Below are 24762 nucleotides of genomic sequence, written 5' to 3'. Positions count from 1 at the left end.
TTTGAAGAACTTGTGTGTTTTTCTCGGACGCAGGTCGAGAGTTTGATTGCGTTGAAACGCATGTGATCAATGTGAGCAGCAGAACTGAAAGATTTAATATTTCACACAACTTGTCTCTCAAGTCCAGACAACAACATTTAAACCACAGCTTCAGAAAGGCCGTGCTCAGACAGAGCTCAGGTCGAGAGTTTGACTTTGATGCTTGAGGAGTGAGGAGGCACGAAACACAATAGTGTGAATTTCAGTGGGTTTAAAAAAAATATTTTTGGGGTATTTCACTTTTACTGACATTCCATCGGCTCCCAGTTAGTTTTAATATTCTATTGAGGCCACAGGCTCCATCTCTGATCTGTTCAAAGCCTTCACCTCTGAGCAGCTGGTGATTTTACTTTCACTTCAAAGTTATTATTGTTCTTTTATCTCTTTTATAACCATTTTAATTGATGTGCTTGATTTCAACCAGTTGGTTTCTTCTCTGTGTCAGAAACTCTGTTAACAGATCATTTCGCCTGTAACAGTTCAATCACAGGCTCACTGCGACAAACTGAATGTTTTCAAAGACATTTCACACTTTTCCAGCTTCCTGCTGCAAAAATATGCAAATTTTAGATATTTATTAATAGTTATAGTTCATTTGCATTAAACAACTGTGAAAGTGAAAGATAGATTTGACAGATATGTCGCTGTGGCTAGGCAGCAGTAAGTAAGAAGCCTACCCCCCCCACACACACACACACACACACACACACACACATGCACACTTTACGCCGATATATATGATGTGTGCGATGAAAGAGAGAAGCTGCAGTCTGAATGTGTTCATGATGTACGTGAAGCGTTTCCTTCGTTCAGTCGCTGCAGCTCAAACAAACATGTGCTCCTCACCTCGCTCCTCCTCAAGCGTAACGTTCACATCTGAAGAGTAACACACAACCCAGGTCAGCACACACACACACACACACACATACACACACACGATGAAGAGGGAACCACAGCCGGTAACAAGTGAATCTTAGTTGAAGGTGAAAACTTCGAGTCTTGTTTTTCTGCTTCATAAAACACTTTCCTATAAAAAAATGATTCTCAAGCAGAATGTGTGAGAAATGAGAAGATGTTTGTTATTGAGGCATCAATAATATCCAGCTATGGTTCATGGATTCATCAATTCAAACCTTAAACTGTTGGATTCATGATGTCATCAGGTTATTTTAACCTGATGACATCATGTTCGTCTGAATCAGTTCAGAGTCATGTTTGAAAAACAGTTTTGATATTACAAGATATTATCATCGGTAAACTTCATATTGGAAAAAAGAATAAATCATAACTGGTTATTGATAAGTATCTCCACACACACTGTTAAACAGCGGGGGGGGGGGGGGGTCTGACTCCCAGTCAGACGTTATCGTCCAGGAGCAGCTGGATGTTCTGATGAAGACGTTCTTCTCATCCAGGTCATGTTGTGCTGCTCCTCAGCAAACTGACCCACTTCTCCGAGGAACTCCAGATTCTTTAATCACATCCATCAGGTGGAGTCATCCCCCCCCCCCCCACCCCCTCACAGAGAAACATCCTCAAACGACATTCAAACCATTTAATCCTCAGGTTAGTTTGTCCTCAGCGTCCAGGATGAGACTGATGCTGCAGAACATGGACTCCACGCCTCTGATGGAGTCGTCACCAGCAGGAAAACTAAAGATGAATTGGTGGCATTGAGTGAGGTGTGATTTCTTCTGGAGTTTAACTAATTATGTAATCAAATTTTAAGCTGTTACTGATTTTCTTAGACGTAGATTTTATTGTTATGAAGCCTCGAGTTTGACATTTTGTCCAACGCCATGTCAGAAGCCTGGCAACTCCTGAGACTCCATCAATCACACAGTATCTCCGCCCCTAATGTACACAGTGCTTTATGATCTCATTGACTTTATACAGAGATTTGAAACTAGAGATTGATCCGTACACTGACTGCACCAGTCACATTTATATATATTTGTCCATGACGATGTTTCCCTCAGATCCGCAGCACAAGAGGCCAAAGGAAACTGAAATGACATCACCAGCTCGCTGAGAGCCAGGGATCTTCTTCCTCCTCATTTCCAACCACAAGAAAAACAACATTCTTCACACACCATCATGTTTGGCATTTTAATAATTATCAGGCCATAATCAGATGGAGTGAAGCAGCACAACGCCTCAGGCACTCGAACAATTCGGTCGAGGGAGAATCACGCACGACACTCTCCCTCGTCGATTGGACACGCTGCCGTTATTGTATAATCTCATGACTCTCGCAGGCTATATTAAGAAAGGTGGTAATAATGCAAAGGGCTGGAAGCCACACATCCGATACACACACCTGCACACACACAGACACACACACAGAAAGGCCCCCAAATGAGGCTGGATTCACACGTACAACCAATTAGTTTGACAGTGAAGAGCTGCAGAGTTGAGAAGCCACTCAGTCACGGTTCCTCTGCAGCCGACAGAGCAGCAGACGAGGGAATGAAATAAAGATCTGCTCAGTTCTATCCTCAAACCGCTCTGCATACTAAAACACATTTAAATAAAGTATTCTGCTCACACATAGGAATCATATTCTTGACTCATATGGATTTCTTGCAGATTTTATTCAGGAGCGTGGTCTTTGCTCTTGCACTCAAGCTTCAGCTCTTCTGCTTCTGCACATGTATGGAAAAGTACCAACAGCAAAAGTAATGGAAACGAAGACGGACACAACACCTGACTTTCTATTGGCTGCAAACCTGTTGCAGCCAATAGAAATCCAGAAGCAAAGAAGCAGCTTGAAAGAGAGAAGAGCTGAAGCTGGAGGTAAGGAAACACAATGAGGGAACTTTAGAGTGCAAGCGCAGGGTTTAAAGTGACAGCGTTAGAATATCTGAATGTGTGTGTTAGTGGGTGAATGTGTGTGTCTGTGGGTGAATGTGTGTGTCAGTGGGTGAATGTGTGTGTCAGTGGGTGAATGTGTGTGTAAGTGGGTGAATGTGTGTGTAAGTGGGTGAATGTGTTTGTTAGTGGGTGAATGTGTGTGTTAGTGGGTGAATGTGTGTGTAAGTGGGTGAATGTTTGTGTTAGTGTGTGAATGTGTGTGTTAGTGTATGAATGTGTGTGTTAGTGGGTGAATGTGTGTGTAAGTGGGTGAATGTGTGTGTTAGTGGGTGAATGTGTTTGTTAGTGGGTGAATGTGTGTGTTAGTGGGTGAATGTGTGTGTTAGTGGGTGATGTGTGTGTAAGTGGGTGAATGTGTGTGTAAGTGGGTGAATGTGTGTGTCAGTGGGTGAATGTGTGTGTCAGTGGGTGAATGTGTGTGTAAGTGGGTGAATGTGTGTGTTAGTGGGTGAATGTGTGTGTTAGTGGGTGAATGTGTGTGTTAGTGGGTGAATGTGTGTGTTAGTGGGTGAATGTGTGTGTTAGTGGGTGAATTTGTGTGTTAGTGGGTGTGTTAGTGGGTGAATGTGTGTGTGTTAGTGGGTGAATGTGTGTGTAAGTGGGTGAATGTGTGTGTAAGTGGGTGAATGTGTGTGTTAGTGGGTGAATGTGTGTATTAGTGGGTGAATGCGTGTGTAAGTGGGTGAATGTGTGTGTTAGTGGGTGAATTTGTGTGTTAGTGGGTGAATGTGTGTGTTAATGGGTGAATGTGTGTGTTAGTGGGTGAATGTGTGTGTTAGTGGGTGAATGTGTGTGTTAGTGGGTGAATGTGTGTGTAAGTGGGTGAATGTGTGTGTTAATGGGTGAATGTGTGTGTTAGTGGGTGAATGTGTGTGTTAGTGGGTGAATGTGTGTGTAAGTGGGTGAATGTGTGTGTTAGTGGGTGAATGTGTGTGTTAGTGGGTGAATGTGTGTGTTAGTGGGTGAATGTGTGTGTTAGTGGGTGAATGTGTGTGTAAGTGGGTGAATGTTTGTGTTAGTGGGTGAATGTGTGTGTTAGTGGGTGATTGTGTGTGTTAGTGGGTGAATGTGTGTGTTAGTGGGTGGATGTGTGTTAGTGGGTGAATGTGTGTGTTAGTGGGTGAATGTGTGTGTTAGTGTGTGAATGTGTGTGTTAGTGGGTGAATGTGTGTGTTAGTGGGTGAATGTGTGTGTTAGTGGGTGAATGTGTCTTTGACTGTCACGGCTGCAGCCCGTCCCAGCTGAGGGATTAACGTGTTTGACCAGAGCAGAGCCGTTTATTGATCTGCTGCTTTAATCCCTCTCCGTCTTCAGAGGGAAGCGAACATATGCAGGCTAACGATGCCGCTCGTGTTGTTTGGTCTTTCATAATTGAACAGCGTGGGAACATGTGATGCAGCCTGAGCGACAAAACCTCAGAGAGAGAGAGAGAGAGAGAGAGAAATGAAACAAGAAATTAAACCGGGCTCATAAACACCAACACCAGTAAAGCGCAGTAGAACCAATCTGTCTGGTAACAGGTGCATCCAGAGCTTTTCTCCCAGCTGCCTCTCCCGGAGCCCGGCCTTAGAAAACCTCGCTGGTTTTCTTTATTGGCCTTTTGATATTGGAAACGAGAGTCGGCGCTTTGCCCACAGTCAATATTTGCCAGAATTAAACAAAAGCAGGAAGCGATGGCAAACTGGCGAGGAGCGGCGCGGGCTTATGATGCAATATAATGGTCATCTACCAATCACTAAACAAACAAACAGACATGAATGTGAATGAGCAGGAGCATATTGCAGAGAGGAGCCTACTGGGAGTGAAAAGCTGCTCTGAGGTTTCACTCTCCTCACAGACAGATGCTAAACTTCGTTAATTCCCCTCATCTCAAAGTGACAGACTCGGTCTGTGCATGTAGATCTGGATTCAGGAGTTCAGAACACACATGCTGCCTGAGGACAGGGTTGAGGTCTCACTGCATGAGGGAGCAAAGATAGAACATCTACAATATTCAAAATCAAAGAACAACTTGAAGTTTCAATTCACCGTCAGTCAAACTGTAAAAACTGAAATGTCAACCTCATGGTGGCACGAGACTAAATGTTTCAACAGTGCGTAGAATAGAATTTATTAGGAAAAGCAAAAGCAATATGGTAAACAACAGGGATATGAATAATGAATACGTTTTAAAAGTTAAGAATATAAAGAAAAGGTTAATACTTAATTTGAGAATCTAAAACTATACATAGAAATAAATGAATAAATGCAAAATAGCTGAAATAACCATTTTTAGAAACTTTGTATGACTATATTTCAATTTGCATTTATTAATTTATTCTTTTATTTTTTTCTCTTTATATTAACTCATCTTTTCTTTTTCTTTTAACGACATTTCATCCTGAGATGATCACGTAATAATGTTTGTTTTCTGCTGAGTCAGTATCTGATATCTAGTTTCATTGACAAGCGCCTGTTTGAGCCGACGTGTGAATCCACGTCTTCAGATCTCAGCTGCAGAACCAGTGATTTACTTGGTGACATAATATCAGACGAATGATGCTGTGGAGGAAACATCCGTTTTCTCACACAGAGGGAGAAGGAGCGAGCGTCAGATTCCTGATTCTCTCACTTCTTCCTTCATCGGCCTCCTCTTGACTTCCCCTGCTCTTTTGCATCTTTGACAGAATAATACCCCGTGGCTTCATAAGAGCTGTACATCCATATGTGTTCTGTGTGTTCGCCTGCAGGACGTCTTTAAACCCAGCGACAGGAGGGCGCCCTTGGGGAAATCAGGCTCCATCTGGTGACTTCAGGCTGCTTTACATCCACAGCCTCTCCCATCAGAGCAGCATGAACTTTGGTGCTTTCCAGTGAAATGATCCCGAACAAGACGATTCACAAACCTAAAGCGATCTCCGGTCTTTGGTGTCTTTACGACTCGCTCTTCCTCACTGTGTCACGCGTCACATCCACTGTACGCCATGGGTTTGCAGCTCATCAGAAGACGCCCTCTGATCCGTCCAGGTTGGTGACTCACACATCATACAGCGTTTGGCATCGAGTTCAAAGCAGCCGCCTGCATCTGCTCCCCCGCCTGATGCTGCCACTTTGACTCCGAGGTTGAAATGAGGAGATTACAATATGGATGGAGGCCAGAGTTTAAGCCTGAATATGTCGAGTGAAGAGCACATAACGGTGGAAGGAGGAATTAGTCACTGTCGCTGGAGGCAGAGCTTAGTGTTCGCTGTAAGGTTCAGAAGATGCTGGATGAGCGTTTGCTTTTAATTTGTGGTTTGAAGAAACGAGAATCAGGGAGATCGGATTCACTCTAATGAAATTATAAGAATTACTAATTAGCTAAATGAATGCTTGTGGAAACATTTTCATGAAATCCACCAGAGTGTCCACGATCAAAACAAGACATTTAGGTTTCTGCATCTATTTCTTTCATTTGTGTTTTCGGTCGAGACCTGGTTCACATAAATGATTCTGCCCTTTCCATGAGGCGCTGTGAGTCCGAGGCTTAATGAGGCCGCAGCCTGGATTCATCTGCTTCCTATTTGAACGTATTAGTTCAGAGCGAGCGCTCTGATGTGCCCCCCCGTCACTCTGGCTTCATCACTTTCATTTACTGCCATTACAGTCCCCGGCTCCGTCCTCCTCCACCTCCTCCTGCTGCACACTCATGTCTTATGCCTCCATCATTTCCTTCACACACGGGGACATCTTCATTGACCACCTGCTTTGGATTCTATTTCTATCTCCGTCTGCACCTCAACCTTTTTCTGCTTCCCTCAGCCGATCTGATTCACCTCCACACGGCTACAACGCAAAACCTGCTCCAATAACACTCTGACATCGCTGAAGTAAAAAGAACGGCTGCTCCAACACTCGTCTCTGGGTCTTAAAGAAGAAACCACACAAACTTCAATGAGGTGGAGAAAAGAGAACAAGATTCAACTTGACACGTTGACACCTTCTCCTCTGGAGCTTTTCAAGAGGCTCGCCAGCAGAGCCCGGACACTCAGTCCTTTTGATCGGCAGCAGAAACGTTATCTGGATCCACCTCCTCTCTCTGCTGCTCCTCGACAGTCAGAGCATCTTGACTTCATCTGACCCATGTGTTGCAACAGGTTGTGAGAGATAATGCAGGAAAGCTGAGGACAGCTGAACCAGGTTGACTGTTTGCCTCCTCGTGAACCTGCACATGCAAAATGTACATTATAAATGATGAATATATATTGTTAAAGGAGGCAGTTGATCAATGATCTGTACTGATCGACCCAGCAGCTCAGATTGTGCTCTGAAGAAACTAAGAATTAAAGACGCCTCCTGCAGAGTCTGAGGTTTCACCGTCTGCTTGGACGGTGAAAACAAGAGAAACTCAAACTTACAGATCGATTCTGGGGTAAGGGAAGTTTCTGGGACATAATGCATCCGAAACAAATACTGTTCAGAGACTATAAACCCTGACTGGATCTGAACCGGGAGTTCTGTACGTTGCCTCATTACTTTATGCAAACTGGGCCGTTGTGCCATGAACCACAGTCGGAGACTCCCAACGCAGCGTTTCCTCCATTTAAAATCACTTTGCATCTGAACCTGATCGAGCCGCTGATCACAGATCTGCTGTAGACGTTCAGTTTTTGTATAAACAGCTTGAAGGAGGAAGTGTTTCATAGATTCACCTTCAGCCGCAGCAACAAGAATCTGGACGGAGAAAACTTCCAGTTTCAACAGCAGCTGTAAATAATGGATGAGTTGGGTTCTGTTGTTGGGGAGATATTGATTTCAAGTCACTCACTGCTGTCAGAAAATGCAGCCGACTATGTGTGTGTGTGTGTGTGTGTGTGTGTGTGTGTGTGTGTGTAAAATCTTTGTGTAGATCTCAGTTCCGGGAGCTTTTCACTGAATAGTGGAAATTATCCATCTATTAAAAATCTAATTGAGTAAGCGAGTTCTCTCATCATTGATTATCATCTTCATCATCATGTGACTGTGGGCAAAGTGTAAGTGCAAAATGGACTCTGTGAAATTCAGAATTAATGAAGCGAGCTCTTCACAAAGCCGAGCTCTCTGGTCCCAGGAGCTCTCATGATGATGAATGTGCTTCAGAGCTCGTCTGATTAACGCTGTGGTTGATTCTCCCCCCCGGTCCAACACCACACACCTAACGGACCAGCTCTCATTACACATCGACCAGGATCAGCGGCAGGAGATGTGTATCCGAGGCCGAGCAGGGCGGGTCTCCAGTGCAGTCCTGCAGCTGGGGGTGTGAGTCACAGAGGGTGAAGAGTGGAGTGAGTGAACCAGCAGCAGAGGAACGAGGCCACAAGGTCACGACTGCAGAGAAGACAGAGTGAAACCAACATGAAACCTCCCTCCATCAAAGAGGAGGCTGAGCAGGAGACGCAGGAGGTGCTGTCTCTCCTCCAGTGTGTTGTGAAGGTTGTTGTGTGAATGTTAAAAGTTATGCAAAGTTAAAAAACAGAGTCCAGCCCGAACACCTGCATCACAACCGGTGGGATCGTCTGAGTATTTTCTGAATTCTCTGTGCTATAAGAATAAAACCCATCCGTCCTCTTCATCTTCCTGGTTTTGCATTTTGATCACATCTGCTGTTACCACACCCCCTCATTACTCCCCCCCCCCCAAACCATTACCCGCCCTTCCCCTCCTCATTTCCCATCATGGAATCCTCCCCCGTCTCTCTGCTGCTCTGCCTCACTGGTGATAACACACTTTACACTGGTTAACGACAAACTTTTGTAATTCACCCTTTGTTTAAATTCACATGATTGTTTATCATCGTTGACCTAGAAACAAAATGTATTATTCCATTTTTAAGAGGCTGTTTTGTTCCACTGAAAGAATCCCAGTCGTTAATGGAATATATTTACATCAGAGGCCACATGTTGCCGGTGTGACGAAGATCATTCATTCTGGTTTTGCACCACTTGATAAAACAGTTTCTCCTGCTATCAATATGACTATGAACCTTCTGTATATGCTTATTTGCTAAAGCTGCTGCTACAGTTGTTTTCAAGCTTTATTTCTATATATTACTTCACCTATAAATAGATGGAGAGACAAGCCTCATTGTATCAGGGTATGATGACAATGAAGATCTTGAATCTTCCTACACTTTCTTCAAAATTACCTTTTCTCCTCATTTCCAACGCTGTGGTATCCAGGTCGCTCTGCCCCCCCGTCCCCATTCAATCAGCTGACTCCTGATTCTGCCTCCGTCACCTGCAGCTCATCTCACAGGAGCCATCGAGGTGCTTCATCTGTAATGACCAGTGTCTTGTGCTTCCTACAGCTCATCCTCCCTCGGCCTCCGTGTATCAGAGGCTTCACACCAGAGACCTTCAGCGTCAACTCAGCAGCTCTCCACTGATCTTTCCTCGAGGACGCGTGAATGTAAAAGACTCAGAATGATAAATTATACATTAGAACATGTGGAAGACTTTCTGCTCCTTTTGTGAAATCAATTTGAGATAGCTGCGTTGACAGTTTCATACTGATCATTCACACAACTTATTATTGTCAGTCCACCACTTTGGTCCAAGCTGGAATATCTCCCCTGTGGGATGGATTGTAATAATGCCATATATTTATAGATTCATAGTTTCCAGAGGATAAATCCAAATGCTTTTTGGATGATTCACTGACTTTTCCGTAATCGCTACAGAAGAATTACACTCTCAGGTTCTTCAGGTTTGGTTCTATGGACGTGTGAGGGATGCAATGTTTAAACTTGCATATGCTCCTCAACCTGATACCAGTGTCATCACTTTTGTCTAAAACAATAGAGACACAACTGTGAGAAAGTAAAAGTCCCGGCTTCACTTTGTGTTTGGTTCGATGCTCAGTGAGGATGATGAACGTGGTGACGGAGCCCGGCTTCATTATCAGGCCGATCTTTACATCTGCTGCTGCCTGACAAGGAGCCACCAGGGAGTTTCAACACAAAGCGCCTCTGGAGACACACACAACCGAGACGCCACAATGCTGCACCGCTTATCCGTGCTGTCAAACATACACACACGCTCACAGACACACAAACACAGGGCACAGGAAAGTGGTGACAGTCGTCCTCGCTGCAGCTCGGGGCCACGTCCACTGATTCTCCCACCGACACACATCCAGCGAATGACGCGAATAACAAGAGGAGAGGTGGGAGGCGGCTAATGAACGACAGGAAGCGGCAGATGAAGGGAGGAGAAGACATGTCAGATAATTTGACAGTTATTTCACCGTTAGAGAGACACAGTGTCACAAAGCCTATTTCTCTGCGACTGGAGCAAATGGGCTTTGAGATGAAGTCAGCATCAGGAGATAAGACGAAGATGGAGATGAAAGATCGTGAAAAGGAGAAAATCACTCTGACTTGTATCTTCGTATTTTGTTTTATGGAATTAAGATCATTATCGGTCCAAACAACACGGTTGTTGCTTCGCTGCTGATTCATTTAGTGCAACACACGAGGATTCTTCAACAAATGTGGTTTAATTAGGATCAAATGAATCAGTTTCCCAGAAGATATGATTTGATTCTGATTTGGAAAACAGGATGTGATAGTTTGACACAACCAGGTTCATGCAAAACTGGATTGTATTTGCATTTTACACAAAAGTAAAATCTAAACATGTATAGTTTGTTGCTTTATTCAAAGACACAACTCAACCTCACCTAAAATACATAACAATGTTAATTCTCCTTTTGTTGCAGCTAAATCTCAGCTGTTAGCAGGACAGGGGGGGGGGGGGGGGGGGCAGATTCAGAGTCAGTGGAAGCACATGCAGGGCGCTGGTCTGCACATGTCCTCGTTAAGAGCAGGGCGCAGGCCCTAACCTGATTAGGACCAAGCCAAGACCCACTCAATTAATAGGGCCAATTGCCTGGTGCTGTCCCGCCCAGCTGCTGCTGCTCTGGGAGCGCAGCAGCAGATGAACGTTGATTGAACGGAGGTTGACGCTGAGTCTTCAGAGAACTCAGTCGCTCCACAGCTTCCTCCAGACTGTCAGTTCCAAATATGAACAAATTCTAAATTATGGTTCAAATGAGAACTCTGCAGGAGCCTGCTGATTGCAGGATGAAAATAAATAAACGCAAATTCACAGGGTGCTCTGTCATGACAGATCTCATGTTTATAAAAGGTACACGTGTGTGTTTGTGTGTGTGTGTGTGTGTGTGTGTGTGTGTGTGTGTGTGTGTGTGTGTGTGTGTACACGTGTGCATGTTCTCCTTCCTCATGAGCGTCTGAGGTGTTGGCTACGATATTCGTCATGAGAGGGGTCTATAAATAATAACCTTCCTCCCAGTGTGTGATTCAGAAGCTGCGATGTATAACTGCAGTGTGTTGCAGCACTTCAGCTACTTATTAAGGTGTGTGCGACTGTGTGTGTGTATGTGTGTGTGTGGGTCAAGGTCAAGTGTTGTGGCTTTAACGTTGGTGCTCATGTGCCATGTGTATCAGTCTGAATGACAGCAGAACATCCTGTGAGTCAAACGCAGAGAAATTATCCACATGACGCACAACTGTGCTGCACAGTCACACCAGATGTGCGTTTGATGTGTTTGTTATGTTTCAGATTGGGTCTGTTCCAATCAATAAAGGAAGCTAAGGACTCGAACCAACAACTATTCTCATCAGAGATTCTACCAACACACCTCAGAGCTCATATCACATTCACACATTTCACAGATAACACAGATAACAGCTCGTCTCCTCCATGTTAACAGTTGCATCATTGTTAATTACAGGGTCGGTAACACTTGAGAATAATGACGGCTGACGAATCAGAGAGGACTGATTAGAAAAGGGACAGAAAAGATCCAATCAGCAAGAGGCGTCCAGACGACACCATTGTTTCCAAACATCTGTTGTTTTTTTAAAAACAGCTTTTTTCCTCGTCTAGTAAAAGTTAAAACCTGAGACGTTTCCAACGGCTGAGACGAGTGAACAATGGAGCAGCTGCACAAACTGAATGAGCTCTCAGGTCGACTCCTGCCAGAGACGAGTGGCTCTTTAAAGTGATGCTGATTCCCATTCGATTCTCAACACAACAAAGAACCTCAGACACACACGACACGAAACACAAAGACACCGTCCTTCTCCTGACTCCTCTTTGAATAAACGAGGAACTGAAGTCACATCGTTTGTTTGTCAGAGCGAGCCCTGTAATCCATTTATATTTAGATGTCCTGAAATACCCTTTCCTCCCACCAGGGCGGTGACACACACACTCTTGCATCTCGCACTCCCAGCCTCCCCACCCCCACAGCCGTTCATCTCAACACCCCCGCCCCCCTCTGACAGGCAGAAAGGCCACAATGAATTCTTGACATCCATGCCAGTTAATTACAATGACTGCACATGCACGGCTGGAGACGTGTTATTATCTGCACCTCGTCCTGTGATGGAGCTGCGAGGGCTAATCTACAGAACATGTGGAGGAGAAGGGGATCAGCTCCATCTCATTGTTTGACTTGTGTGTCAGCTTATAGGAAGGTTGTGTGTGTTTGTGCGCACGCAGCGTCTCCTCTGAATAATGCAGAACAATCCATGATTACAGTGATTGAGACCTGAAGTATGTGTGGCTGCAGCGCCTCTGTCATGTGCCACCGAGCAGCAGAGAGGCTGAAGACTCAGGACAACACAGCACTGAGGAGTCGCTGGTCTTTTCTCTTTGCTTCTCATCCTCACAGCAGATTCCCAGAAGCCTCAGAGACAAAGCTCACAACTCACTTCTGTGCTTTGCAGAGAGGAGAGAGGAGAGAGGAGAGAGGAGAGGAGACAAGAGGAGGAGGAGAGAGGAGAGAGGAGAGAGGAGAGGAGACAAGAGGAGGAGGAGAGAGGAGAGAGGAGAGAGGAGAGAGGAGAGGAGACAAGAGGAGGAGGAGAGAGGAGAGAGGAGGGAGCTCTTGATGTGCCTTTGAGCGACTTGCCTGCTGCGTGGTCAGATAATCGTTTCTTCCATCCTGCTGTTACATGTCACCAGTTTCGCGGCGACACTGGCTCGGGCCTCACACAAAGACAGACTCACAAACTCCCATCGACCTGAGTGATCCACGCAGAAGGAAACACAAACACGCCACACAAGCCTTTCTCGCCCGCCCACCTAACCAGCAGGGGCCCGAACACACACGGGCTGCTCATCGCATCTGTTCACAAGACTCCCTCGCCAAAGAAGAAGAAAAGATAAAGGGTCAATACATGCATCCCTCAGTCCAGCGTCATCTCAGCTGCTGTGTGATGATAGTGAGCAGAATAAACAGGGTTTGAGTCAGAGCCGTGGAGGCTGGAGGACAGTGAAGCCTGGACACGTGCAGACACGATAGAGACATGATGGAAGTGACCGTCGCCTGAATCATAGAACCACAACGAGCTGGAACAACCTTAATGCATGCAGCTGCAAACATCTGGAAGAAAACAACACAACACTGACACAGGGCTGTTCGTGCACCTGCAGGCTTCCATGTGCATTCCTAAAACTTTCAGGTTGAACACTGGTGAAATTAAAATGTGCTTTGTTCTAATGCATGTGTGAAACCTGCAGATCACATCTTCTCAGGTAACACAGCCTGGGATTCACATCACTGAATCCTTCTATCAGAGTGGAAAGGTGGAAGTAGTAACAACTTTGAAAGTTTGACCCAAGAGAAAACTCCTCATGTCACAAGTTGACACATGGATCTATGTGGTGGACATGTTCAACACAGTGCAGGCTCCGTCTGAAGTTCAGATGAGGTGCAGGTTCTGGACCAGGTACAAAGCTCTGGGTACTCACGGGTGCCATCGAAGCGGGTGGCGATGGTGTCCAGGAAGGTGTTCTGCGGGGCCAGCAGCCCTCTCATCACCGGCATCCTGCTCCGGGTGGACTGGCTCCTCCTGGCGCGACGCCCCGGGCCAGACTCCTGGTCAGACCCGAAACCCGGCAAGAAGCGAGAGGTGCCCGGTGCGCATCCCAGCCCCTGGAGGAGCGCACCGATCCGAGACACGCGCGGTGGCTCCACCTTGGCACCGCGGGGGTTGTGACCATAATCAACTCAGCGGAGAGCGCGTGTGAACCCGCGGGATGCACCTGGGCACCTTCCGGCGGAGGAGAGAACCAGAGCAGGGGTTGAGAAGGACGGAGCGCGGTGGAAAAGAGCGAGTGCGCCAGGGAGGATGGATGGAGGCAAGTTTGGTGCTGATGGTGCGTGGAGTCAATCTTATAGCAGCAAGCTCCTCCTCAGCTCCCTCTCTCTCTCCCTTTCTCTCTCTCACTCCCCCCACCCCTCTCTCTCTCTCCCTCCCCCCACCTCTCTCTCTCTCGTTGCGTGGTTATCTTGCCACAACTGAGAGCAGATGCAGTCACATGACCCCGAGCAGAGGTCCTGCTTCACAGTGGAGGTGTGAGACAAAGAGAAGCTGTGTCTGCTGCTCACTGAGATAATAAAGAATAAACACGATGTTTACAGTTTATGGTCCTGATGACACGGGGCGGGGGGTGGGGGGGACAAAGAAAATTCACTTTCCTGCAAGTTTGCAAGTTACAATGCAATGCATCCATTTCAACGTATAATTTTGACAATATATTAACAATAGAAGGTTTTTTCTTTCTTTAATTATTTTATTTTATGTTAAATTATAAAATGGGAAACCACTGAGCTGCCTCTCGTGTTTCCTCGGGGCCACATGGCTCCGTGCAGCAGGAGACTCGCTTCTCACTGCAACTAGATGCTGCCATCTATCGGTGTTACACTGCAAGTTCAAGTTAAAAACTATAAAGTATATGATGTACATGTTTGTTAACATATTAGACTTCTCGGTTGAAATGAAGAGCATATTTTTAATTTCACATGCAGATGAATGAGCTCATATGAAAATCGTCTCTGTTTTAATGTTTTCCTGAAGGCTGCAGGGCTGAGGATGTTTAGTTTTAAGATCTATAATCTTACTGAATTGAACTGGGCGGACATAAGGTCGTTAATTTGATGTGTCAATTCCATCATATTCATAAACTAAAACCTTCTAATGGCCACAGAGACACAACCCTGGGGCCGTGCAGCTTTAGTCCAGCAGTAAGTTCTGGATGATCTACAGCTTGTGAGAAGAGACCTGCTAATCATAGTGAATTATCATTTCTTATTTTCTCACATCTAATTGTAATAATAAGTCTAACAAGACTAAACAGATTCAGTGTTTTAATAAAAAGAAAGAAGTGGGAATGGGTTGAGAACAGAAGCAGGTTTGGACATGAAATGATTTAATGAACGGACTCACACCATCAGGAGAGGAAATAGATTTCACCTCAAGTGCATCAATCTGTATAAATACCATGCATATATAAACTTCTATTAATAATATATGACTTTGTACCGATCTCAGTTAAGTGCTGTATTCATTTCGTTAATACATTTTCTATTGTGCTGTGTATCATTATCATCATCATTATTATGTCTTTTATTACTTGTTTAAGTTCTGCTGCTCTGATGTTCCCCTGCAGAGATTCTTCACAGGATTATATTTTTATAACTGGTGTCACAACATGTTGATAAGATGCAGAAGATAATTTGATCTTTAGACAAACGGTTATTGCCTCCTCCTTTAAAAAAGCACAAACTGTGACATGCAACTCTGGTTATAATTAAATATTCATGCTTTTAGATTTGAAACAGAATATTTTAAAATAGTAAAACATGTGGTTTTATGCAGTTTCATTTTGTCTTCGAGAAGTCAACAACATCAACAGTTTCACATCGACACATCAAACACATCACGTGTCAGAGACAAACCTCTTGTGTATGTTTTTAATATTAAAGCTTATGAAGGCAGCTCTGCAAAGTCTGTTACCTCATCCAAACGTGACAGGCTGAGTATTACACACTACACAATACTAACTGACAGATGTGTAGCTTAGATCCACGTGCTTTCTCTCATCTATCAGGTGCCATGGCAATCCAAATGAAGCTAAAGCTATTGAGTCTCAGAGCAAAGAAGAAACAGAACCATCAAACAAACACACGATCTGAACACAAACAACAACAACAACAAGAGCCACAAACAAGATGACAGGAAGACCAACAACACACAACACAGAGCAGAGAGGACCTTTGTGTTTGACTTACCTGGTGTCAGGTCCACAACTTTTCAATGGAGACATGACACAGAACTTCTCAGAGGCCAAGAGGTTCCAGACCACAGGTTCTCCAGCTCATAGTCTCTTCTGTCCACATGTTCTCTAGTTATAGGTTCTTCTGTCCACATGTTCTCCAGCTCATAGGTTCTTCTGTCCACATGTTCTCCAGCTCATAGGTTCTTCTGTCCACAGGTTCTCCAGTTCTATCTCCATTTTCGTTCAAAGCTTCTCATCCAGGAACTCGCTCCTCACAGAAGCTCACCTCAGTTAGAACCCTGACACTGACTCTGTTCTGTCTCGGATCAGAAGACAAACTTCTCTTGATGATCATTTGTTTCTCTTCACCGTCACTGACGCTTCACTTCAGCAGTGACGTCATCTCGGTTCACCACCTGCTCTTCCTCTGACGTGTTTCCTTTCCGCGGTGTGCGGATCAATACAGTCTGATCTTATCTTATCTTCTGCCGGAGTGCAGTACCGTCCTCCTCCACACGGGCTGCCAGTTTACTGCAGAAGGCATTTCTAGGGGGCGCTGTTTTAGTAATCTAAGGGAAACTACCACCATTCATGTGAAACAGTCAAACAGTTCGAGCTTTTATTAAGTCATTCGTAAAGGAATTAAACTTCATGTTATAACCATATTTGATTTGAATCCCCCCCCCCGTCATTTATTTATTTAACATTTCATACATTTTTTTATCATGGACCATTATTAGTTTTTTTTTATGTTATTATTTCATGTTATTTAATTTCACTCTACATTCATGTCTCTCTATTTTAGTTTTCAATTCTTATGTTTATTCAAGTTTCATTTGATGATTTAAACTATGAAAAAATCCCAAAGAAACAAGAACAGAACATTTTGAAAAAGTATTTCCACTCCAAGGAAAAATTATATTTAAAGAAGTGTAAAATAAAACCAACACAGATTTTAAATAGTGTAACGAAGAAAAGAAAAATTTATTTGTTAAAAGTTTAATAAACGATCAGTTTTCACAGACCCCGCCCAGCCAAACTCCTCCCCCTCTCCACTTCGTGGTTTTTTCTGATTGGCTGCAGACACGTCCTCCTCCTCTCTGATTGGCCGGTGTCCTTGTGGGTGAAGCCTGGAGGCGGAAGTGAGTGGGACAGGGATGAAGGCGTCTCCTCTCCGGGCTCAGTTCTCCGGTTGGCACCGCTCAGACCTTCACCCTCCTCCGCTGCTCGTCTCTGCTCGTGTCGCTGAACTCTGACCGGAACCAGGTGAGATCCACGAACCTTCTTATTCCGGATGAAACCACCGCGTCGTTCAGAGCATCGGGCTAATCCATCCAGTGATGCTAATGAGGCTACAACACAAACAAGCTAAATACAGGAAGTACAAATAAATTCCTCTATTTGCTGGAGTAAATAATATTCAAACTACTGATCTTTATTGAAAACGACGTGTTAGACATGACCGAAGGAAACATGACGATCCTCTGAGGCCTCAGCTTCCTTCCTGTTTTCATGTTTCTGCTTTAAAACGACACATTAATCATCTTTAATATCAATGATAACAGCAGAGACAGGGGATGCATGGAGTGTGTTGCTCTGGATTGGCTGGGTGTGTGTGTCTCCTCCCCATCAGGCCACCACCTGCAGGCTGCAGACTTACGTAACTTCAACATGTCCCACTGGGTCCAGTTCTTGTCTTGTAGAAAAGACAGTGGACGTTCAGATGTCTGGTGCAACGTGAGCCTCAGGGCTTCACACTGGAACTCCCACTTAAGAGGATTGTGGAGCAAATTCGTGCTGAGTCACTGTTTCTGCAGAGATTCAAAGAGCTCATTCATTGAGGAAACTGTGGAGTCATTCACAGGGTCACACTTTTCACAGTGGTGTCAGTTTCTGGGCTTATTTTCATAATGGATTCGTTTTCCAGTGGTTTTCTCTGTAAAGTAATTAATGAGTCGTCTTTTTCATGAAATGCTGAAAACAATAAAAGACAGTCTCCTCATGAAACCAGGAGAATCACGAGATCCAGATTTTCATTTGGATCTGCAGTGAAAGACACACACTCACAAACATCAGTCCCTTAAAGACACTTTAACTTTTTCATCAAGTTCTGTTGGGAAACTAAAAACCGTCCTCCACAAACTCATGGAACTGAGATAACAAGCTAAACGATTAATTAGTATCTGAATATTTGCTGATTAATATATTTTCACACAGTGTAAACTAATAGAATACTTCATCCACTCTCTCTGACATGTTGTCTCCTGACGTCTCTTTCTGTCCCCGTGTGTCCCTCCAGCCTCTAAGATGTCTCAGAAGATCAAGTCCGGCTCCGTGGTGGAGATGCAGGGAGATGAGATGACTCGTGTCATCTGGGAGCTCATCAAGGAGAAGCTCATCTTCCCCTACCTGGAGCTCGACCTGCACAGGTGAGGACGCCCCGGTGTCTTTACAGTGGTGCTGCAGACACATGCAAAACTTGTAAAGACCCTTATGCAGATTATACCTGAGTAGATATACGTTGTGTTATTAAAGTTTTGCTTGAGGGACGTGTGCACTGGGCAAACTATCATGCTCCCAGCAGGGACGACTGAAAGTGACATATCCTGCAGTGCTGGGATTTCTAGTTTGACTCGTTCAGGAAGCAGGAAAGGCAGAGACGCTAATGAGAACATCTGATAGGCTCCTGAAGAAGAGGTTTGTGAGTTTGTTAGAAACCCGGGTGGGGTTTATCTGGAGCCTTGACTCTAACGACTGTTTTGCTCTAAGGTTGTTGCTATCTCATCTGCTCATCTGTCATTATGTGCGTTTACAGCCCTCGGGTGACAGGAGGGTCCAGTTCCTCGTTTAACCTCAGGTCTCTTCTTATCTCCTGTGTGGACTTTGTCCGGAGCCTGGTGTATTTTACTTTCATAACCATTACATGAAGTTCAACTCACCGACGTTACATCCCTCTATATGAATCAGTCATTCCTGTGAAGTGATCACAAGGAGTCATCTTTCAGAGTTTGGTTTCCTCCTCTTTTAGTCAGATTTTATAGATTTTGTCAGTATTTTTTTGCACTGACGTACAAAGTTGATGATTTATTGTGCAACAGGTCTCGTAAGAACAAGTTTAATCACACGTGGTGTTGAAAGAGTATTTCGTAATAAAGTAGGAGGTTGAAAATCAAACAATGATCCACCTGCTGTTCACAGGTCTACATATTGTAGAATAGAAAACTATTAACTTTGTGAACACGCATCTCAAAGGGTGAAGCGTGTCCGTCTCACAGGCCTCGAGCAGGTTTTCTGTTAAGTGCATGTGAAACAAGAGGCTCCGGCTCTGATGGGCAGCGAGGGAAATGTGACGTGTAGGTAAACATTCTGAAAACGGAGAATCATCTTCTCTACTGGCAATGGGACCAGAGACACACCCCTTTTTTATTGGGTTAAAAAAACAGGTTTTTATTGAAGGGCTGTTGAAAAGTCCATCAAGTTTTTACCAGCCTGTCCGACCGTCTGAGAACCTGCTTACGAGAGCCTGCTTACGAGAGCCTGCAGGTCACATGATCTTGATCTGTGCCAGTTGCCCACTAACTTAACCAGTTAGTTAACGTGCACTAACACAGCAGGGTGCCGGACATGTGATCAACCCCTGCCCCCCCGAGACACCCGCACTTTACTTACTTTAATCCCTGTGTGTGCGTCCGCCTCTCTGTCCTCTGTGGTTCATCCACCAGTCATCAGTAATTCAGCGTTGTGTTGTTGTGGTTTGGTGTCAGCCTCTGGGGTGTGGGGGAGGGGGGGGGGGGGGGGGGAGAGAGAGAGAAAGTGGGTAAGAGGTCATTGCCGCTCTTAAACAAAGCCAGCGAGTGCACGAGAAAGCACACAGGCTCTGAAGGGCGTGATAAGAATAATAAGTATCTAGGTGAAGTGTGCTTCCTTCTCTCACTACTTCCTTCCAGAGAAACAGTGGATCTCTACCCCCCCCCCCCCCCCACACACACCTGATTCCCTGTCTCCCTTCCCTTCCTCTAATGCCCGTGTTTTGCAGATCTCTGAGTCGCAGTCAGGTCTAAAAGAATCTGAGTTTCAGGAGCTGGCAGAGGAACTGGTGCAGGGGGTTAATGGATGTTCTTGATGGGAGCATGGTTTCTTGTCTTGAGAGGAATATGATTAGTAAAGATATGGAACGACTAAAGCCCTGACAGCAGGTTCTGTGCTTTAACAAAGTGATTATGGTTCAGATCACAGCCGGAGCTCTAACGTTCACCACCGAGCTCTGTTAGTTCCTCCTGGAGCTGCTGAGCTACAGAGTAGAAGATGGCGTCTCCTGCCTCTGCTGTTAAAACTAGAACTAGATTTTGTGTTTATTCTCATATTTCATACTTGTGCATCCACATCAAACTGTTTTTACCGACCAAAATATGTTTGCAGAATATAGAACAGGTTGTTTGCCTCTGACTCTCTGGTGCCACTGGTTCAATGGGTTCTCTCTGTGTTCTCTTCAAAGCTATGACCTCGGCATGGAGAACCGCGACGCCACCGACGACAAGGTGACGGTGGACGCTGCCGAGGCGGTCCAGCGCTACAGCGTGGGCATCAAGTGTGCCACCATCACGCCAGACGAGCACCGGGTGGAGGAGTTCAAGCTCAAGCAGATGTGGCGCTCGCCCAACGGCACCATCCGTAACATCCTGGGGGGCACGGTGTTCCGAGAGGCCATCATCTGCAAGAACATCCCCCGCCTGGTGCCCGGCTGGACCAAGCCCATCATCATCGGCAGACACGCCCACGGAGACCAGGTGCGTCCTCCTGCTGTGTGAGCTGCCAAAGGGAAGCAGGACGATAGCTGTACAAGTTATGAGAGAGTAACTTCCTGTGTGAAGATTCTCAGAACCAACTCTGTCTGTTATCAATGAAACACCCTGAGGACAGTGATGTCCATCCTCAAACCTCTGTGAACTCATCCATGAGCCACTTCCACTGATGTCCCACATTGTGGGTTCGTCAGGAGAGACTCCGTTAAGAATTGTGTTTGCTCATGAGTCCTGTGGAACAGAGTGTGCAGCCTGTCCGAGCTGCTGTGACATCACACTGTGCCAAAGTCAACAGTCCTCCCCTCAGAGGAGAGTCGTCAGGCTGCTCGCTGCACACTATTCATTTTTTATGATTTTATGATTTTATGATTTAATAGAAATCTGTTGGATTGGAGCATGTTTTCCTTGTAGCCACATTTTAATCTCTTTTTATTTAATTTGTATTTATAACAAAATAATACTTTTGCATCTATTTACTGATGTGCTGTAAATTTTCAAGGTGTCTATTCCTAACAACTGAGATTTCTGGTTTTAGTTTCTGCTCTTTCTTATTCAAGTGTCAATCCACTTTGCTTTTAAGCCTTTAAAGTCCTATACAAATAAAATGTGTCATTATTATAATGAGTGGGATGAAGAGTGTGCTCCATGTTGACCGGTACACTCCTGTTTCCTCTGAGGTGTGAACAGCCTTGTGGTTTCTAGTATTAATCCTGTCTCTGCTCCTCCACAGTACAAAGCCACAGACTTCGTGGTGCCCAGCCCGGGGAAGGTGGAGATCACCTACACCCCCACAGACGGAGCGCCGGTTAAATATCTGGTTAATCAATTTGAGGGTAAGAGACTTTCGGTCATTCTTCACAAGCACGTGTCAATTACAAAGTGGGTCAGACAGGATTCATCTTAGTTCTGCCTCAAATGAAAATCATCTTAAAGCAAAGATGCAGACGATCATAATGTAGATATAGATATCGATAAAGCTTTTACAAAAACATTTTCTCTAAAATATAGTAAACAGGAGAATATAAGATCCAGTTTATCTATTTTAGTTTCTATAATATTGTATCCAATAACCTGTTCTGGTTTTATCACTAGAAACCAAACACTGAGCTGAAATACAGTTTCAACATATCAGACTGCACATCATGTAATGAACACACTAAGTTTATCATTGATTATTTGTGCGTCTTTGGTTGTGAGAAACTCATTTGTGTGTGTTTGTGTGTGTCCAGGCACCGGCGGCGTGGCTCTGGCGATGTACAACACCGATAAATCCATCAAGGACTTTGCTCACAGCTCGTTCCAGATGGCTCTGACCAAAGGCCAGGTTCTGTACCTCAGCACCAAGAACACCATCCTGAAGAAGTACGACGGGCGCTTCAAGGACATCTTCCAGGAGATCTACGAGAAGTAAGGGCCGACGTCTGTCTCTCAACACACAACTGCAAGACACACACACACACACTCCACCATAGATCCGAGCTCAACCCGCCTCTTTGTGTCACAGGGAGTATCGAGCTCAGTTTGAGGCACAGAGCATCTGGTACGAGCACCGTCTGATCGACGACATGGTGGCTCAGGTCATGAAGTCCGACGGAGGCTTCATCTGGGCCTGCAAGAACTACGATGGAGACGTGCAGTCCGACTCGGTGGCACAAGGTGGGACGTGTGCCGAGCTGGAGAACAACTCTGGAGTTTGTTTGTCGGTTTAAATCGTTTCTCTAATGTGGATTCTCTCGGTGACTGTTCCAGGCTACGGCTCCCTGGGCATGATGACCAGCGTGCTGATCTGTCCCGACGGACGCACGGTGGAGTCGGAGGCCGCCCACGGCACCGTGACCCGCCACTACCGGCAGCACCAGCAGGGGAAAGAGACCTCCACCAATCCCATCGGTAGGAGACTGGTGCACACACCTGGGCTTTCAGCAGCAAGCCAAACCAATCCCCTAAACTGATAACCTGGATTCATGTTCCATACGCTCGTGTCTGCTGCAGCCTCCATCTTCGCGTGGACCCGGGGGCTCCTCCACCGAGCGAAGCTGGACGACAACACGGAGCTGCGCGTGTTCTCCGAGGCCCTGGAGGCCGTCTGCATCGAGACCATCGAGGCCGGCTTCATGACCAAGGACCTGGCGATCTGCATCAAAGGGCTCCCGAAGTGAGTCTCCTCGAAAACTCCCCCTCGGTTTAGGTTTCTCCGTTTTGTCCCTTCTTCATTAAATCTATTTCAAATCATGGTTATTTGATTTCTCACACACGTCCTTCTAGCTTAGAGCGAGTGTCCATTGTGTCTTTCTGTTTGCACCTTCTGTCTCATGAGGTCACGACCGAGGAGTCGTGAGATGTTGTGTCAGAATGTTTGAGATCAGAGAGATGAAAGATTCTCTTCTAGTTCCTGAGGCGTCCGGTTTCAAAATCATTCCGGATTTTAAAACCCCGGCAGTCTGATCCCGGCTTGAGGACAGGAAATGGAAACCCTGCAGTAAAACTCAGTATCTTTTCAAAGTAAAATGATATAATATTCAATTATGAATTTGTTTTTCCTCTCTTCCTGTTTGCAGTGTGAAACGCGCTGACTACATGAACACATTCGAGTTCCTGGACAAACTGGCAGAAAACCTGAAGCTGAAGATGACCAACCAACCCAAACTGTGATCTCACAACCCCCTGCGACTCTGCAGCTCAAACACAAACACAAACACATCAAATAAAACACATCCTCATGCACACAGACCAACACGCAGCCGCTGCAGTCACCACCGGAGCAGCGAGCGCAGGACGCCAGGACATCCAGTCATTCCTTAACTTAGGGTCCAATTAACCCGGGGGCCTCGTCCTGAAGCAAGACGACTTCCTGTTAATGACACACTAGTAGACAAAGACACCACAACTCAAACATTAGTCCCGTCCACCAATGAAGCTGGACACACGACCTCGTTTACACTAATCGCACGAGGTCCCTGCAGCGAGCGTCTATCTGTTGATCTGTGCGAGACGGGACCGAGTCCGACCCTCATTCCTGTCAGAGTCACAGGTTTGATTCCCGTCTCTACGTCTTGTAACGTTCCATCTAGACCTCAGGCGTAGAGTCCTCGCACACAAACACACTTTACTGTTAAACATCTTCAAGCAGATAAGATATGAACTGACGCTGTGGTTTGTACTAATCACACAGAGGCTCTGACCCTTCAGACCACGTGACGTGCTTTTAGATTTTAGACTCGCATTAACTTTACCAGTCACAGTTGGTATATGAAGTGTATTTATTTTGTACTTCTGTTGTGTGTGAGTCTGTTAATCTCCACTTTGTCATCACGTCGGTTTGTAATCATCACTTGACTTGTTGGTTCCCTGTGTGAAACCATGTCAGATGAAATGATGATGAATGAATTTCACAATAAAGTGTGTTTCTCTTTCTTCCCTGTAGATATGAAACATTAGGAATAATCGTGCCATTAAAATTTTAAACTAAATAACCTACTTAAACTCCTAGATTTTTATATTTAAAAGGTTTTTTAGTTAAACTATTGCCAGACAGTGTCTTACATACTTTTTGAAAATTATAACGTCTCTTTATAAAGTTTTATCAAATCAAGTTGCTGCCCGATCACATACACACATCACAACACTGAGATGAGGACGGAGGCAATAACACAAAGACGATTTGAATCTGTACAATAAAAACACACTTAGCCTGTGCTACTTGTAAATGTGTTTTAAGTGGAAACTGCTTCTTTTATTTTCCTGGAGCTGAAAGTACAAAAAACCTTTTATTTTAAGTCATGTAAAAAACTGTGAGTTCTGGTATTTGAAAAGAGACCAGGATCTATCCCATGTGATGGGATATTGATTATTATAACATAAATAATAAAATAAAATGTTCTAAAAACATCTTGACTCAATGATGAGCACAAGATCATTTGAACACACAAATATAAATATTAAAAGCCAAAGTAGAGTTT

The 24762-nt window shown here is 45.0% G+C and overlaps 2 protein-coding genes and 1 long non-coding RNA gene across 3 annotated transcripts in view; 1 reads left to right on the top strand and 2 right to left on the bottom strand.

Moving 5' to 3' along the window:
- kcnh3 (potassium voltage-gated channel, subfamily H (eag-related), member 3) overlaps positions 1-14060 on the bottom strand; it is a 76231-nt gene extending 62171 nt beyond the window's left edge. The window contains exon 1 of the mRNA XM_062403017.1: positions 13692-14060. Coding sequence (XP_062259001.1) covers positions 13692-13767 — 76 coding nt within the window. The 5' untranslated portion in view covers positions 13768-14060. The remainder of the gene's footprint in view (positions 1-13691) is intronic.
- Positions 14061-17071: 3011 nt separating this feature from the next.
- idh1 (isocitrate dehydrogenase (NADP(+)) 1) lies at positions 17072-24278 on the top strand. Its single transcript, XM_062403028.1, has 9 exons — positions 17072-17267; positions 18301-18430; positions 20497-20788; positions 21534-21636; positions 22033-22210; positions 22308-22459; positions 22553-22693; positions 22796-22958; positions 23362-24278. The coding sequence occupies exons 2-9, from the start codon at positions 18309-18311 to the stop codon at positions 23453-23455; spliced, it is 1245 nt and encodes a 414-aa protein (XP_062259012.1). The 5' UTR covers positions 17072-17267; positions 18301-18308; the 3' UTR covers positions 23456-24278.
- On the bottom strand, positions 17412-19771 carry LOC133967528 (uncharacterized). Its single transcript, XR_009924042.1, has 2 exons — positions 19671-19771; positions 17412-18461 (listed from the first exon to the last, which is right to left on the bottom strand). It is a non-coding gene; the product is annotated as an uncharacterized LOC133967528 (long non-coding RNA).
- Positions 24279-24762: the final 484 nt, after the last annotated feature.

Source organism: Platichthys flesus, chromosome 13 (assembly GCF_949316205.1).
Source record: "Platichthys flesus chromosome 13, fPlaFle2.1, whole genome shotgun sequence".
Lineage (NCBI taxonomy): Eukaryota > Metazoa > Chordata > Actinopteri > Pleuronectiformes > Pleuronectidae > Platichthys > Platichthys flesus.
The sequence above is the reverse complement of the archived record's forward strand: the minus strand, read 5'-3'. Positions and strand labels throughout refer to the sequence as shown.